This window comes from Nanorana parkeri, unplaced genomic scaffold (genome assembly GCF_000935625.1).
Source record: "Nanorana parkeri isolate BGI_ZX_2015 unplaced genomic scaffold, ASM93562v1 scaffold375, whole genome shotgun sequence".
Classification (NCBI taxonomy): domain Eukaryota; kingdom Metazoa; phylum Chordata; class Amphibia; order Anura; family Dicroglossidae; genus Nanorana; species Nanorana parkeri.
In genome coordinates, this window is record NW_017306643.1 from 60,425 (window position 1) to 77,152 (window position 16,728).

The 16,728-nt window shown below is 47.2% G+C and overlaps 1 protein-coding gene across 1 annotated transcript in view; it reads left to right on the forward strand.

Moving 5' to 3' along the window:
* The window catches only part of EDC4 (enhancer of mRNA decapping 4), a 631,081-nt gene that overhangs the window by 55,275 nt on the left and 559,078 nt on the right, over positions 1–16,728 (forward strand). Inside the window, exon 4 of the mRNA XM_018559011.1 lies at positions 5,480–5,630. Within this exon, the coding sequence (XP_018414513.1) occupies positions 5,480–5,630 (151 nt within the window). The remainder of the gene's footprint in view (positions 1–5,479; positions 5,631–16,728) is intronic.

Genomic DNA, 16,728 nt, shown 5'->3' on the forward strand with positions numbered 1-16,728 from the left:
GGGGGGGGGGGGGGGGACTGTGATTGCAGAGTGGAAAAAACAGGTGTTTACAGGTGCAGAGGCTGCAGCTGCTGAGAGGGAACAAGGAAGCTAGTGTGTGGGTGACAGCAGGGCAGGACTTGTGCACAGAGGTCCCAGGGGAAGATGTAGGAAACAAAGTGGTGCTGGAATAGAGTGATATTCGTAAAGGCAACGTGTTTCGAGGCACGGAGTCTCTTTTTCCAGGGGGGAAAGGTAAATACTGGGAGCCAGTTGGCAGAAGATTTAACGTTTTGACTGGGAGGCGCTAATACCCTAGAATCGGTCTCTGAAATCTCTATTTTTTTAAACCGCTAGTTCCATGATTTGAAAGTTTATTAGAACTAAAGGAAGGAGTGGAACTGTGACATTTGAATCAGTGTTTCAGATTATGTGACAGTGATTAGTTTCCTTAGGGTTTGGCAAGGGATTTAAATAGATATAACCCGATAGCTTCCGCGCCAAGAAATCAATCAAAGATACTCTAATCATGCTGCCAACATACACAAGTACCATAAACTTATAACTAGAGGTGCACCGAAATGCAAATTTCAAAACTGAAACGAAACCGAAATTTAAAAAATGTCAGACCGAAAATGTTTTTATTTTCACTTTTTAAAATTTTTTCAAATATTTTATTTTTATTTTTTTTATAAACTTTTTTTTAAATTTTTTAAATATTTTTATTCATTTTTATAATTTTTTTTTACTTTTAGGGGCTTCGGGGAAATATTAGGGGTCTAAACAGACCCCTGATATTTCCCTTTTTAAAATAGAAAAAGAGATTGAGAACACAGTCCTCAATCTCTTTTTCTGCAGCCCCTGTTATAAATGAACAGGAGTCCTCTATACTGAGTGTTCCTGCTCATTCATAACATGAACGTGCTCTGTTGGGCCTCCTTACACTGATTTCTGATCCCTCAGCTGTCATTGCTTGGCTGCAGAAGTCAGGCAATAGGCTATTGGAGCTTGATCTATGCTCAAATTGTTTTTTTGAGGTGGAATGATGACACTCTGATGGCACCTTAAAAGAGAACTATGGGGTTAGGGCTTTTCCCCATAGTTCTCCGAAGGGTAACGGGAGGACACAAACTATTACCCAATTACCCAACTATCGTCCCATTACCCAAAGCTCAGTATAGCTCGCTGTATACTGAGACGCCGCAGCTGAATTGGATCCCGAAAATTATGTCTGGACCCGCCCAGCTGTGTGAGTGACAGCTGACTCTGCCTATCTAGAGGCAGAGCCAGCTTTACCCGCCCCGTCCGTTCCGCCAGTCAGTGCTGGAGGATCGGACAGGGGAGGGGAGAATCCAGTCACTCCCCTGTCACGGCTCTCTGCAGTGACAGGATCGAGAAGTGAGCGAGCGCCGTTATGTGTTAGCTCACTTCCCGATCTACTGAGCGGACCTGTGACAGTTTCATTGTCATTGTCACAGGTCGGCTCAGATTGAGGCTGAGTGAAAGCACTCACCTCATAATTCTCCTTTTAAGCAGTACCTGTCATCAGTAGTATGCTATTTCACAGGGGGCTTGTAACTCTCCTGTGTGATAGCATATCAAATGCGCCAGAGGGAGATCAGTAAATCTAGGGCCAATATTCACAGATATCTCTAAACTGATGACCTTACAGGCTTTTAAAGCTTCGCCTAGGGACAATTTGGGGTACCGTATTTTGTCGCCGTTTAACAGATTTATATTTTACAAAAAAAAGGGCATTATATTGTGTTTTTGGGCACTAAAATGAATTTGCGATTTTTTTTTTTTTTTTTTTACAAATGTTTTGGATGTGATAGAGTAGCGCTAATATTGTGCGACGGAAAAATTTGCAATTGATCAAAATTGCAGCCTTTTGATCGCACCGCGGCAATGGCAAAATGTAGTTGCGATCCCGTGCGGGCGATCGCAGTGCGGCCGGAGGGCGTGGCACGTCAATGGCCCACCATGCCCCCTCCCGCCATGCCTCCTCCTGCCGGCTCACTAAAAAGTGAGTCGGCCGCAATGCGAGGCAGTGCGTTCTGGCCAGAATCGTGCCGGAACGTACTGCAACTGGTGTGAACGGGCCCTTACTCTTTTGGCTGTTTATTTTTGGAAGCAGCCATTGCTGAAAGAGCTGTTTCCTAGACTTGTATGCTACCTGTTGCTCCAGCCTCAGGTAGTGCTGAGGCAATTCTAAGATTAGGGTGTAACTCCACTTTAGTTAAACAAATTCTCCCAGGTGATCTGTGTACATTGCAAACGTTGCTGCAGATTTCTACCTTTTATCTGTTCAAACAAGTAAGCAGATTGTTGCATCATGTTCTAAACAAACTGATTGCTGTTAAGCTGCCCATACACCTGACAATTATCGTACGATTATCGCGGGTGATCCCGCGATCGTACGATAATCGTAAGACATATGGGCAGCGTGCGACCGCATTTACTCTATGGTCGTACGATTTTCGTATAATGCGCACAGTAGAATCGATCGCAAGATGAAAGCCGCACGACCCGAGGTGCGCAAGCGCACACTGCTCGCTCACCATTGCAATCATCTGCAAGCCCTCCCCTCAGCGTGGCGGACTTGCGATGATCGCAAGTACGATCTGCCTGTCCATGATGGGCAGGTCGTAAGAAATTTTAATCACCTAACAACCATCGCACAACGAAAGTCGTGCGATGGTTGTAAGGTGTATGGCCATCTTTAGGGATGGTCTGGTTCATTAAAACCATCTTGTGCATTTCCTGTTTGTTAATTAGGAAATCTTCAGTGTCTGCATCCCTTTAGAGGTAGTTAACCCTTAGGGAATGTCTCACTAGAAGACTTCTATTGCATTGGATTCTGAACATTTTTTTACTTGCATCTCAATGCAGACTTCTGGAAAAAAAAAAAAGTAAATTATACAAACAGTGGCTCTGTTTATAATGGGAAGGTGGTTTTTTATAATGTAAGATTACAAAATGTTTTTAACAAGTGGGTTTTTTTTCTCTTAAATTATCATCCTCTTTCTACCCTCCTGACACATTTAGTTAGGGAAAGGAATATTGAGTGGAAGCTGCTGTTCCTTGGATACATTTCCAGTAAAGGCAAAGGCGTTTTTTTGGAACCTTGTCTACCTAGATTTAACTTTCTAGGCTTACCCTGCTTAAAGTTTTCAGGTTTCAGGGCAATATGTACAGCGGTCCTCTCCAGATCTTTAGGTTTTAAGTTCTAGTTCCACTACAAGCCTTGGGCTTTGAAAACTTTTCTAGCAAGTCCTTTGCAGATTGTTGCTGATCAGAAAAGTTAAAACTTCTGGTGGTCGCAAAAGCAAACAGACTTTCCCCTACATAAGAGTGGGGGGGAGGCACTCCTCTATATAGGGGAAAGTCTGTTTGCCTTTGCGACCACCAGACGTTTTAACTTTTCTGATGAGGGTTTAGAGCAGGGGTCTCAAAGTACTCCGCTTCGTGAGCCGGTACTATGTGGCCCGCAGCCAGCTGACAAGTCGGGCACACGGTCACTGACAATGCCACCGCTCCTCTGAGACTCAATTCTTATCTGCTTGGCAGCGCAAGATAGGACATTCCGTTGATTCTCACTGCACCAAACTGGCCCAGGTGGACATAGTACTTGGACCTCATCAGACTCTCCATGGGCTCTCCCAGATTGCCTGGATCTTTTGTTCCAATGACTGTTTTTTCAGGCTGGTTTTTCAACTTGATTTCTCCAACCCGGGGCCTAAGGGATAGGGGCCTATCTAATTCAGTTATTCCTACACTCCTCCAAGGTCTATCACAATTCATCTCAGTAGTAGTTCCCAAGCTTCAATGCAGGGATATTTTCATTCCAGCGAGTTCTCCTCCAAGGAGCACATCCTGACTTTCTTCCAGTCAGGTCTGGATCAAGACTAGCAGGGTTATTCACAAAAGGGTGAAGGGTTTGGAGAAGACAGGAAAAGTGAACAATCTAGGACAACATAGCTGATTAGAAAAAATTATCCAACTCGGATCACTTTCCAGTTCAGCTATGTTGTCCTAGATTATTCATTGCTCCTGCCTTCTCCAAACTCTTCACCCTCTTGTGAATAACCCTGTTGAACTTTAGTACTTTCAAAGACCAGATCTCAGCTAGCTTGTTCGGGTTTTCCTAGCGTAGTTCCGCCAGCACAGTAACCTGTGACTACGTGTGATGTTATCCTGATCCTGTCGACTTTTTTTTTATTTCGGCTTTTTTCTTTTTCCTAAGTCATGACATTGTACTGCTTTTTCTCTGTCCTGCTCTAGAACATTTGAGAGAGAATCTCCCCCCAATCCCCCCAATGCTGCTTTAAGGACTTATCTTAAGTGATGCCCCTTGATCCGATCATCTTCTATCCAGTAGTTTTCAGCAGTCCCCCCAGCGCTGGTGCCAGGGTCTGATCCAGCACAAACTGCTGTCTCTTCCTGTCCCACGGTGTCTGTCCGGCGTGCACAGTCACGGCTGCGTGCATTCCCTTACAGTGAGTCTCTCCTCTTCTCCATGCCGAGGATCTCCACTGCGCATGCGCCCGCACAGCCGCTCGAGAAGCTTGATTTTACAGCTGGGAGTGAGGGGCGGAGACAGAAGTAAGTTTTTACCTATTCAGTTACTTTTTATTTTTTTAAATGTTTTTGCTTATAGCTATTGCTTGCAAGCAGTAGATATATGTAAAAATGTTTGACTTTAATGTCACTAAGTGCTTGTTTTATGCATGTGGTCAAAAATAAGTTATACTCACCCGGTCCTTGGAGCCGGTCGGCTGTCTCAGTGCTCCCTCCTGCTGGCCTCCTTCTCCGCTGCAGCAATGATATGTCCCTGGGTGTCCTCACGTCCTGTATACTGTGTATAGATTGTGATGACTCGGGGACCTTAGACCGCTGCACAGGAGGGGGGAGACACGCTCTAGGGACCAGTCTAAGAGCCGGCTGGTTGAACTCGATGGACTTGTCTTTTTTCAACCTGACTAACTATGTAGCTTGAAGGATCGGATAAGTATAACTTTTTATTCTTTTTTGTTTTTTTTGTTTACCTTAGCCAAAAATGAGCAATTAACCCTTGCCCCACATCAAGGTTTAATAAAATTTTTATCTGGAGTTCTTCTGTAAATGTGCACAGTCTCAGCGCAGGTGTACTTTCAACACATTGGGGGGGAATCTATCAAAACTAGAGCAAACAGAATCTGGAGCAGCTGTGCATGGCAACCAACCCTCAAGATTGAAAATAAATGAGATAAGCTGATTGATTGCTATGCACAGCTGCTCCAGATTTTTCCTGCTCCAGTTTTGATAAATCCCTCTGTGTCTTCATTTGGGAAGTTAGCCATTTCCAACTATGTCTTTTATAACACTGACTGGAGGTTTTGTGCTGTTGGGGCACTTTAGAAACAGAAATTACAGGTTTGCATTACAAATGTTTCATTATGCTGAGTGACTATGCTTTCAAAATATTTAATGTCTAAATTATTCTTAACTGTATACCCAGAGATGAAATTGTTGTTCACATACAGAGGTCAGATCAGGCACTGTTAAATACTCACCGTAGAATTATTTGGTGCCCCTACATTCCTGAAGAAAACGAAGAGATGCCAGCAGAGGATGCCAGTCAGACTGTTGCTTTGTTGCATGAGGATAGGGTAAGATTTCCTTTTTTTTTTAATTTTTATTTTTTTGCAGCTGAATGACATGTTGGCCCATGCACAAGATGTAAAAATGCTGAGGTTTTTTTTAATAATTACTTGATTTTTTTTTTCTGGATCTGAACACAGGTATATAGTTTTTTGTTGTTGGCCAATCCACACAGTGCGTAAAGATCAATAAACACATTCAGATGTGTAAATTCAAAGTAGAGAAATCTGCATCTGAGGTCCTGTGTATGGGATCATATTTTACATTGTATGCATGTAAACATTTGTGCTAACATGTGTACAGCACAAATGCACTCTATTTGAACCCCTTGTGTTATAGGAAGGAAGGACACCAGGTGGTGGAAGCCATTTGAATGGCACCCCAAGCACACCTTCAGTGCACACACTACTTTTCTTTTTTTTCTGCATTTTGGTACCTTGTGTTGCGAAGCGGTCGGTCGGTTTGCTGCTCAAGGTGAACTTGAGTTGCCATTCAAATGATTGGCAATGCACCTACTGCACTGTATCACATGGTAGGTGCATTGCACGGTAGCCTGTGGTAATCACACTGAAGTGTGCGATTAATGCATTGATGTGGTGTGAATGGGCCCTTTAAACATGTACAGAATTTCTAACTCTTCCTCCTTCATCATCCCCAAATATATTTTTTGTTACCGTCGATGTTGGAAAGATTTTCCATCGCTAGCAGTCCTACCTGTGTGGGGAAATCTCCCAACAGGGACAACGATGACAAGAACAACAGAGACAAAAAACCTGATAGAGGCTGTAAAATAGAATATGGATTGAGTTGAGCTTTAAACAGGGAAGGTTCTGGCTCTGACTGTAACCTAGTAAAATGCATGTGAAATAATGGTTTTACTGCTTACATGATTGGTTTGCTGCATCTTCGGGAATAATATACCACAAAAGGGCAAAAAATTGATGGTATGAAAATCAGTGGAAAGCAAAGTGTTTATCTCAGCTCTGAGAGAAGCACTCTTTAAAATATTTAATCACTGAGTTTTTCTCTCCCGTTCATTGAAGAACACAGGGCAACAGATAGTAGATCCTGTACGGTATATCGCCACCTGCAGGAGAAGGATGCTAAGCACATAACAAAAGACAGACAGCCTAGGGGCGGCACCTGCTGGTGGCCCAACCCCCCACCTGCTGACAAGTCTCCAGTTTTTTGCCTAGCGTCAGGAGTAAGGAGCTAAAAAATGTTCTCTAGAAATTTTTTCTGCTTCCTCTATTTTGTTCGCTGTTTCTTCAGGCAAGTGTCACCAGGGCGACATGCTGGATGAACGTAGATCCTTGTAGTCTCCCCTGCGTGGCCGACGAGTGCATGCAGACACTGCTACAGTGGGTCAGCTGTGACATTGATTTCTCAACGCCTGTGGGTTCATCCCGGTGGAGGTGCATATGACTGGGGGTCTTGGCTTTCCAGTCACAGCACTCCATTCAGGCTGGCGGCGCCGCGACTACGGTCGGGGGCGTTAGTTTCCACGCCTTTTCACAACGCGTCCTGGCTGCGGACTGTTTGGACTACCATTGCCCTGCTGTGGTATGTATGTGGAGAGGCCGTGTGGTGAGACTCTGCCTGCTGATTGGTGGTAAGACGTGTTCACAACTGGAGCTGCACTGTCCCCACAGTTGCACTCTCTAGGCTGCCTTCTCCCTCCTCTCTCATGGTGTTCGTCTGAGGGCCCTGGTGTCAGGCCTTGTGTGTGGGACGGGGTCTCCTTTGGGGCTTTTCTGCCATTATGGGAGGTGTGGGGCATGTTGTGGGAACCTGCCTGGACCCGGGCCGCAGTGCTGGAGCAGTTCTGGCGCAGCCACTGCGGGTGTCCGATCGGCGGCTGCGGCCACTAATCAAGGCCCCAGTCTGGTTGCGGCCTACGGGCGCGGGCGCCATTTAGGTTGAGGGCAAGTGCCCTTTTGCTGATGTCTTTCCCCTGGGGCTCCCTCTCAGCGTCGGTCGTATGGGGCGTGTCTTCTTTCGGCCTGGAGACGCTTCTGGCTACAGTTGTCCTCTGGACGCCAGTGTACTTGCCTTGTGGGGGCTGCGGCCTGCATTCTGCGGACCCTTCTCGGTCTCACCTTTTGTCACGTCTACGTCCTTTTGCTAGTCGCCTTACCTCCCTCTGGGCTCTCAGTGGGGGGGGGTCGGTACCGCGGCTACCCCGCTATCCCTGAAATTTTTTCCTCCACCACCGATGGTTTCGTGTCACGCATTGAACGCGCATTGATGCAAAGACTTCCTAAGAAATGTACTCTGCCGTTGACGTCTCCTGTTATCGAGGGGGAGTCCGAGGGGGAACTTCCCACGGCACTGCCTCGGCCTGACCCTGGGGGATTCTTCCCAACCAGTCTCAGCCGGTGAGGATGAGTCAGCAGCTGCGCTCATGTTTCGGGAACGTGTATTGGTTTCTGCGGTGGTACGCGCGGTCAGGGAGACCCTTCAAATTGTGAAGGCTTACAGTTTTTCCAGTCCACGCTGCCGCTGATACTATTTGGGACGCATGTGATTAGGCGTCCCGCCAACGTTTTCCCTTACATCTCCCTTTTGGATGACTTCCTTTATGAGGAGTGGAAGCAGCCTACTAAGTCCTTTGCGGTTCCTAAGCGTTTTCTCTGTTTGCTGTTCCCTTGCGGAGGCGTTTTGGTCTAGGTGGGCATCCCCGACTGTGGTGGGCTACGATTATTCCGGTGGAGGATTCCCTGTCCTTTCAGGACCCCACCGATAGGAAGGCTGAGGCGGTTTCGCGGACTATGTACTCAGTTCCGGTGCGCTTATGCGTCCGGTTTTGGCTTCTGCATTGGTCTCTCAGACTCTGACGGAGTGGGCGAAGATGTTGGTTTTTGTCTTTGGCTTAAGTGCTGGTCGGTTGACCAGGCTTCCAAGACAGCTCTGACGGAGCAGCCCTTTACCGGGGACCGCTTATTCGGTACCTCCTTGGATGAAATTATTAAGGACGATGGGGGGGGGCGTGTAAGAGTACCTTCTTACCTCAGACTCGGAAGAAGGAACAGTGACACAAGCCTGGTCCCTTCTTTTCTGCTCACAAACGGCCTCCTCCCAACCTGCCAAGCGTCCCTGGCAGCCTAAGTCTGCCAAGTGCGCCAGCAAACCCTCGTCCGCATGAAGGTCTGGCCCATCTCTAGGTCCCAGGGGGGGGGGTGTCTTCAGCTCTTTGCGGATTTTTGAGTGGCTCACGTCTCTGACACCTGGGTGCCGGAGCTGCTCTCTTCGGGTTGCAAGATCGAATTCTGTCCCGTCCCAGGAACAAGTTTTTCCCGTCCAACACATGACTTTCCCCTCCACGATTGGCGGATCTTCACCGCGCCAATCTTGGCCCGGGGGTGATCGTGCCGGTTCCGTCCTCAAAAAGGTTCAGGGCTTGTTTTTCCAACCTAAGTAGGAGGGTGTTCTGCCCCTCCTGGACCTCAAACGTTTGAATACTTTTGTGCTGGTCTGTCGGTTTCAGATGAAGTCGATCAGGTCAGTGGTGGTGTATCTCCGTCAGGGGGATCTTCTGGCCTCCATCGATGCCTACCTTCATATGCCCGTTTGTGTCTCATCAGCGATATCTTCGTTTCGCGGTGGGGGAAGTGCACTTCCACTTTGTGGCTCTGCCTTTCGGCCTAGCGTCGGCCCCGCGGGCGTTCGCCCCACTTCTGGTGCTGTTGCGTTGCCGGGGATCTCGATCGTGGGGTACCTGGATGATCTTCTGCGGGCGGAGTCATCATCTTCTCTGGTGACGGCTCTGGCGGTCACGATGCGGTCCTTGGAGGAGTTCGGATGGATCCTGAACTTCGAGAAGTCTTGTCTGGTGCCTTCTCCACGACTGGAGTATCTGGGCCTGGTTCTGGACACTGGCAACCCGAGTTTTTCTTCCTCAGTACAATATTCTGAAACTCCGTTCCAGCGTGCGTCTGTTGTGGACTCGCCGGATCCAGTTTTTGCATGGTGGCCTCCTTCGAGGCGGTGCCCTTTGCACAGCACCGCACCTGGACTCTTCAGTGGGACATCCTGTTACAGTGGGACAAGTCCCCCCATCACTGGACAGGAAAATTCGGGAGGCGAGGGTTTCCCTGCGGTGGTGGCTTTAATCTCCAGCCTTGGTGCGGGGGCAGTCCTTCCTGCCCATGCGCTGGACGGTGGTCACCATGGACGCCAGCCTTTGGGGCTGGGGAGAGGTCCTGGGCCCCTGGACAGCGCAGGGTCGTTGGTCGTGGGAGGAGTCCCGTCTGTCAATAAATGCTTTGGAACTTTGGGCGCTAAGCCTATCTCTCCTTTATTTGTCGACCCATCTTCGGGATGTGTCGGTTCGGGTCCAGTCGGACAACGCCACAAGTTGGGAGGTTTCCGGGATTCTCTCCAGGGCGTAGTCAGGTTCTGGCCCTCGGCGGTCTACATAACGGGGGTGGACAATTGGCAGGCCGACTACCTAAGTCGCCGGTTGGTGGAACCGGGAGTATGGTCCCTACACCCGGATATTTTTCATCGCCTCGACTCAACCGGAAGATGGAGAGGTTCTTGGATCCCTGGGCGGAGCCTGTGGATGCCCTATTGGCTCCCTGGGAACCTTACGGTCTTGTTTATGCCTTTCCTCCACTCTACCTGTTGCTTGGGTTTCTGCGACGGATCGCGGCCAAAAACACCACCGTCATACTCGCAGCCCCAGATTTGGAGAGCGTGGTACGCGGACGTGGTTCAGCTAGTGGTGGACACCCCGTGGGGGCTGCCTCTGTGTCCGGATCTTCTGTCCCAGGGGCCTGTGTTCCATCCTTTACAGTCGCTGGCTTGACGGCGTGGTTGTTGAGAGCCAGGCCCTAAAGGACCGGGGGTTGTCTGATGCGGTCATTTCCACGATGCTCGGGGCACGCAAAGCAGTTTCTAGAAAAATATACCATCACACGTGGAGGGCCTATTTTGCCTGGTGTGAGGCTGGGACTCTGTCTCCGCGTTTGTTCTCAATCAGCAGAATTCTTGCCTTTTTGCAGCACGGGGTGGCTCAAGGGTTGGCCTTGAGCACGGTGAAGGGCCAAATTTCTGCATTGACGTGTTTTTCCAAAGGCCCTTGGCACTTAGTTTGCTCTTTTTTGTTCAGGGGGTTATGCGTATTGTTCCCCCTGTTCGCTTGCCTTTGGCGCCGTGGAATCTGAATTTGGGGCTTTCGGTGTTGCAGGAATCTCCCTTTGAGCCTCTACGGAAGATCCCGCTTCTGTCTTTGTCACAAAAAGCTTTTATTGGTTGTCGTCACTTCCGTTCGATGGGTGTCTTGAGTTGGCTGCCTTGTACTGCAAGTCACCGTTGCTTGTTCTTCATAGGGACAAGGCTTGTTCTTCATAGGGACAAGGTTGTTCTACGGCAGGGGTAGCCAAACTCCGGCCCTCCAGCTGTGGTGAAACTACAAATCCCATGATGCATCTCTCTCCGGGAGTCATGTTTGTGGCTGTGAGAATCTTGCAATGCATCATGGGATTTGTAGTTTCTCCACAGCTGGAGGGCCGGAGTTTGGCTACCCCTGTTCTACGGCCTAGACCGGCCTTCCTGCCTAAGGTTGTGTCGGCGTTACTTCTGAATTAGGACACTGTCTTGCCTTCCCTGTGACCGAAACTGGTTCATAGGAAGGAAAGAGCGCTCCACTGGTTAGATGTGGTTCGTGCTCTCCGTGTTTGTTTGGAAGCTACAGCTTCTTTCCGTGCGTTGAAAAAGAGGATCTCCTCGAACGCGTTGCTCACTGTACACGGTCGTGACTCGCCTATCTCCGAGCTTGAAAAAGATCTCCTCGAAACGCGTTGCTCACTGTACACGGCCCCGTGCACTCCCCTTCCTAACCGACCGTCACTTCCACTCCACCACATGTAGAACATATACCAAACGAAGACCAGAGGCAGCTTCCACATCAGCCCTTCGGCACACATAGCATCCAATGTGCATCCAATCTGCTCTCTACCTTAGTCCTTGACCCCCGAGCTCACTACTATAACTGATGACACCATTCCCTGCCGCCATGAACAACCCCCTAAAGAAAGTCCTATTTCACCCCTACTCTGCCACTTGGAGACCACTGGAAATTGAACAAATTGTATCCAACACTCCTTGCAGCGCCAGAATCACCACTGTGCCCGGATCCCTGACACCACAAGTAAGTTCCTCATTTTTAACCCCATCGTGACTGACGACGTACAGTGTACGTCGCCAGCATCGGGGCTGTTTAAACAGACTCCCGAAAAGAAATTTTTTTTACATATGTCCAAAATCACACCATTTTTAATTCTGGATTTGTCTTTTATGTGCCTAGCGTCCTCCTGCAGGTGGCAATATACCCTACCGTACAGGATCTACTATCTTTTGCCCTGTGTCCTTCAATGGACGGAGAGAAAGGATTTTACAGTGTGTACAAAAATTCAATTTTTTTCTGCAAGTTTCCCTAATGCTGCTCTAAGTCACTTTAGCACTTATAGCAGCTATCTGGATCCTGTTTTCTCCTGGACACAGGATTGGCAGACAGTACTCGGAGCTGGCCTGTAATGTACTCAGTCACTGGATCCTTCTTTCAGTGCCTTCCTTGGCACTTTGTGCTGTGGTTCAGCTTAAGAAATGGATTTTGGAGCCAGTGGTTGTTCCCTTGAAACTTAGGGGCCGTGGACTGTGCCAAAGCCACCGCGTTCCTGGGTTGGGTCACCTGCAATTTTCTCTTCTGGTGCACACTCTGGTGGTACATACCCTTCCTGCTGCTGCAACACTGCACAGGCAGAGAAGAGAGAAGCTTGCCTGCTGCAATACTGCATCACTGCACTGTTGTTCTCAAATGTGGGTTACCTTCTGCCTGCATTTAACATTTGAAAAAAGAGCAAAATGGCTCTGGCATCGAAAGGCAGAGACCAACCTGGGGCTTATGTATTGAATTAATTTATCATAGTAAGTAGCCACAAAGCCATCTGGTCCTGGTTGTTAATGGGGCTTAAGAACTTTAATAGCAGTTTGCACTTCTGATGAATGTCACTCCCTTGTCAAGTAGAGATTTGAAGATCAGTGGGGTCCTGGGTAAGGGAGGTTGTAGAGAATCGCATCTGCTTGTTTTTCATTTAAGGATTGTTAGAGTTACATAGTCAGGTTGAAAAAAAGACACATGCCCATCGAGTTCAACCTATAGAGATATGAAAAAAAAAAAGTAAAGCCTAACAGAATGCTATGCCCCCAATTACCCACTGTTGATCCAGAGGAAGGTAAAAAAACCCTTTAACTACCTTCCGTCCATGGCCGTTTGTGAGACGTCCTGCCCCTCCCCCTTCTCGTGTGCGGCAGGGGAAAACTGTAAGCATGTAAACAGCCAGCGATGGCTGTTTACATACAAGCGATCAGGCGTCTCTAGAGACGCCCGATATGGTTCAATTTGCTCCAGCAGAGGAAATAAATTCCTTCCTGATCCCATAAGGCAGTTGGATATTCCCTGGATCAACAATCTCTGATGGTTAATATACCTATAATAACTCAATATCCAGTAATATTCTGTGCATTTTGGAATACATGCAGATTTTTTTTTAAACAGTTAACTGAGCTAGGGAGAACTAGCTCCTGGGGTATTCTATTCCACATTTTCAATCATAAAACAAAAAAGAGCGCTACTACCTAAAGGGATAACATGATTATTCGATGATGGGTGTAGTTAAGAAAAATAAATCACTCACTGTTGGATGGGAGTGATGAATGTCGTCCTGATGCAGAATGGAAAGGTGGTCTTGTCTGTGTGAATTATTTCATTAGTCACTATTGTTTGGTGACTGGATCAATAAATGGAAATGGTGCCTGGTGGGTCCTGAATTATTGGACATGAATCTATGTATGCACGTCTGTCACTGGGGCTGAAAAATCCTGTGTGAATGCAGTAGACGACAGACTCAGCTGGCCAGGCCGAGCTGTGACAGCTGTACGAGTGCCGCCGGGCACTCTGAAGTAATGTGCCACTAATTGCAGGGTCTGAAAGTCCGGGAGGAGGGAGGTGCAAGGGGGTCCGAAGCAACACTTCACATGTGGTGGGATGTTGGAACAGAGGTACGGAGGCTACATGTTTCGAGGCAATGCCTTTGTCAAGCCAGCAGGGTAAGAATGTGAAGGAGCCCCACTAATATTCCTACTATCAGTAGTGCGCTTAACACATCTGTTTGTTGCCATTATTCCACATTTTCACAGCTCTAAATGTGAAGAATCCTTTCGGTATGCAAAGGTTAAACCTCTTTTCCTCCAGACGCAAAGAGTGCCCCCTTGTCCTTTGCAATGACCTTAACGTGAATAATTTGGCACCAAGCTCTTTATATGGACCATTTATGTATTTATACATGGCGATCATGTCCCCCCTTAGTTGACTCTTCTCCAGAGAGAACAAATTCAGGTCAGCTAATAATTCCTCATAGCTGAGCTCCTCCATTCCTCTTATGAGTTTAGTCGCCCTTCGCTGGACTTTCTCCAGTTCCACAGCATCCTTTTTGTGAACTGGTGCCCAAAACTGAACTGCATATTCCAGATGAGGTGTTATGCTTTGTACAGGGGCAGGATTATGTCTCTATCTCTGGAGTCTATACCCCTTTTAATACAAGAAAGTGTTTTGCTTGCTTTAGAAACTGTGGCTTGACATTGCAGGCTATTATTCAGTATATGATCTACCAGCACACCCAGATCTTTCTCCATTATTGAATCACCCAAACATACTCCCCCTAGAGTGTATGAAGCATGCATGTTTTTAGTCCCCAAGTGCAGAACTTTACATTTATCAACATTAAACCTCATTTTCCAAATAGATGCCCAATCACACAGTGCATTCAGATCTTGTAAGTTGGAGACATCCTGTAAGGGTTGTATTCCACTACATAACTTGGTGTCATCTGCAAGCACAGAAATAGTACTTTTAATCCCCAATTCTATGTAATTTATAAAGAGATTAAACGGTAAGGGGCCCAATACTGAACCCTGTGGGACACCAGTAACAACCTCAGACCATTCAGAGTACGAATCATTGATCACCACTCTCTGAATACGGTCTTTAAGCTAGTTTTCTATCCAATTACAGATTGAATACTCTATACCTACTGACCTTAACTTATACATTAACCGCATGTGGGGAACTGTGTCAAACGCTTTTGCAAAGTCCAAGTATACTAATATCAACAGCTATTCCTCTGTCCAATTTATTACTCACTTCCTCATAAAAAGAAAGTAGGTTTGTTTGACAACTTCTATGTTTTGTGAATCCGTGCTGACTTATCGCTTATATTATTTTTAGGCAAAAACAATTGCATGTGATCCTTGATCAAACTTTCAAGTATCTTGCCAACTATTAAAGTTAAACTTATAGGTCTGTAAAAACTTGGTAAATACTTTGATCCCTTTTTAACGATAGGCGCCACACTAGTCTTGCGCCAATCCATCGGTACCAAGCCAGTTATTAGAGAGTCTCTAAAAATGAGATACAATGGCTTTGAAATTGTACAGCTCAATTCTTTGAGGACAAGTGGGTGTAAATCATCTTGCCCAGGTGCTTTGTTCAGTAGAGGCTCTGGCACTGCTATCCCCATTATGGACTTGAGTTACATCCCGTTCCTTGGTGTGCACAGAGGTGAAGAAAGTATTTGATAGATTTGCCTTCTCTTTGTACCCAGTTACCAACTCCAAGTTATCTTTTTAAGGGGCCTACATGCTCAGACCTGTTTTTTTTTTTTTACTATTAATATATTTAAAGTACATTTCCACCTTTTGAGGGGGGCATTTAAAAAAAAACATATGCCAGCAATGCACAGAGAATGTAGATGTCGGCATATGCAGATCCTGGATATAAGCACAACAACTTTTTTTTAGTTTTCTCAGACCCCTCTTTTGAAAATGGCTGCCTTGTGCTCTGTATAGCTTACAGGATGTTGTGCTCAGAGCTACAATGTAGGCGTGGAAATTGCTTCTCCCACAATGCTTTGCTTCTCGTGCACGAGCTTCTGTGGGGAAACTCCCCCCAATTCATTAGTATTCATAGTGGCAACACCTCCTGAGCAGTGCAAAATGACCATTTACAACCATGGTAAGCTTATTTCCAGTGTATCATTGTCTGTATTTACAGTCCCTGTTAGCATAATGTATAAGTCTATGATGAAGACATCATAGTTAGAAGATATTAAAATGCAGATGTCAGCCTCACAGTGGGGTTATCACTGCTAAAATGTGCACCTTTGTTGGGGATAAAACCTGCTACATGTAAATGAGTGTGTTTTCCCTGATAAAACTGGGGATTATGAATCATATAGCATACACTTGCTGGAGGAGTCTGTTCGTTATGGGCACCCTTTTCCTGTACTAATAAAGGGAACGCTGCTTCTAGACCTAATTGAGGTCTAATTACAAGGCTGGAGGTCATAGTGTGTGAAGGTGTACACATTGGTGGAAGAACTTTCCGGCACAAATTGAGATAGAGTATATTGGTACAAACATTTTATTATTGTCACAGTAACCACTCACAGGGTTATTCACAAAAGGGTGAAGAGTTTGGAGAAGTGAACAATATAGAACAACATAGCTGATTTGGAGAGAGTCTCCAATTCAACTCACTTTCCAGTTCAGCTATGTTGTCCTAGATCAGGGGTGCCCATAAGGTCGATCGCGTAGCGATCACTCGTAGATCGCGATGTCCTCTCCTCCCGGCGGTGGGGCTTCTCTGGATCCCTGCTGCTCTCCCCATCTGTATGCAGCGGGGATCCGAGAAGAATTGAAGGAACCGGCGGCGGGGGGAGGACGGAGCCAATGTCACAGAACTAATGCCGAGCGGTGAGTAGAGAGAGCGAGAGAGACGCTCGGTCTGCATCTGACAGCCGGCGCCTCTCTCTCTCTCTCTCCTCACCGCTCTGCCTTAGTTCTGTGACATCGGCTGCGCCCTGCCCCCCCCCACGGGGCTGAAGTGCTTTGTGTCGGATCCCCCGACGTATCACCGATCACTGATATGTACCGATCCTCTGCCGCTAGGCCACGCACACAGGGGCTCAGCTTCTCCCATGGCTCCCCCCGTGAGAGCAGGGGGGATCCATGGGAGAAGCTGAGCCCCCGTGTGCGTGGCCGAGC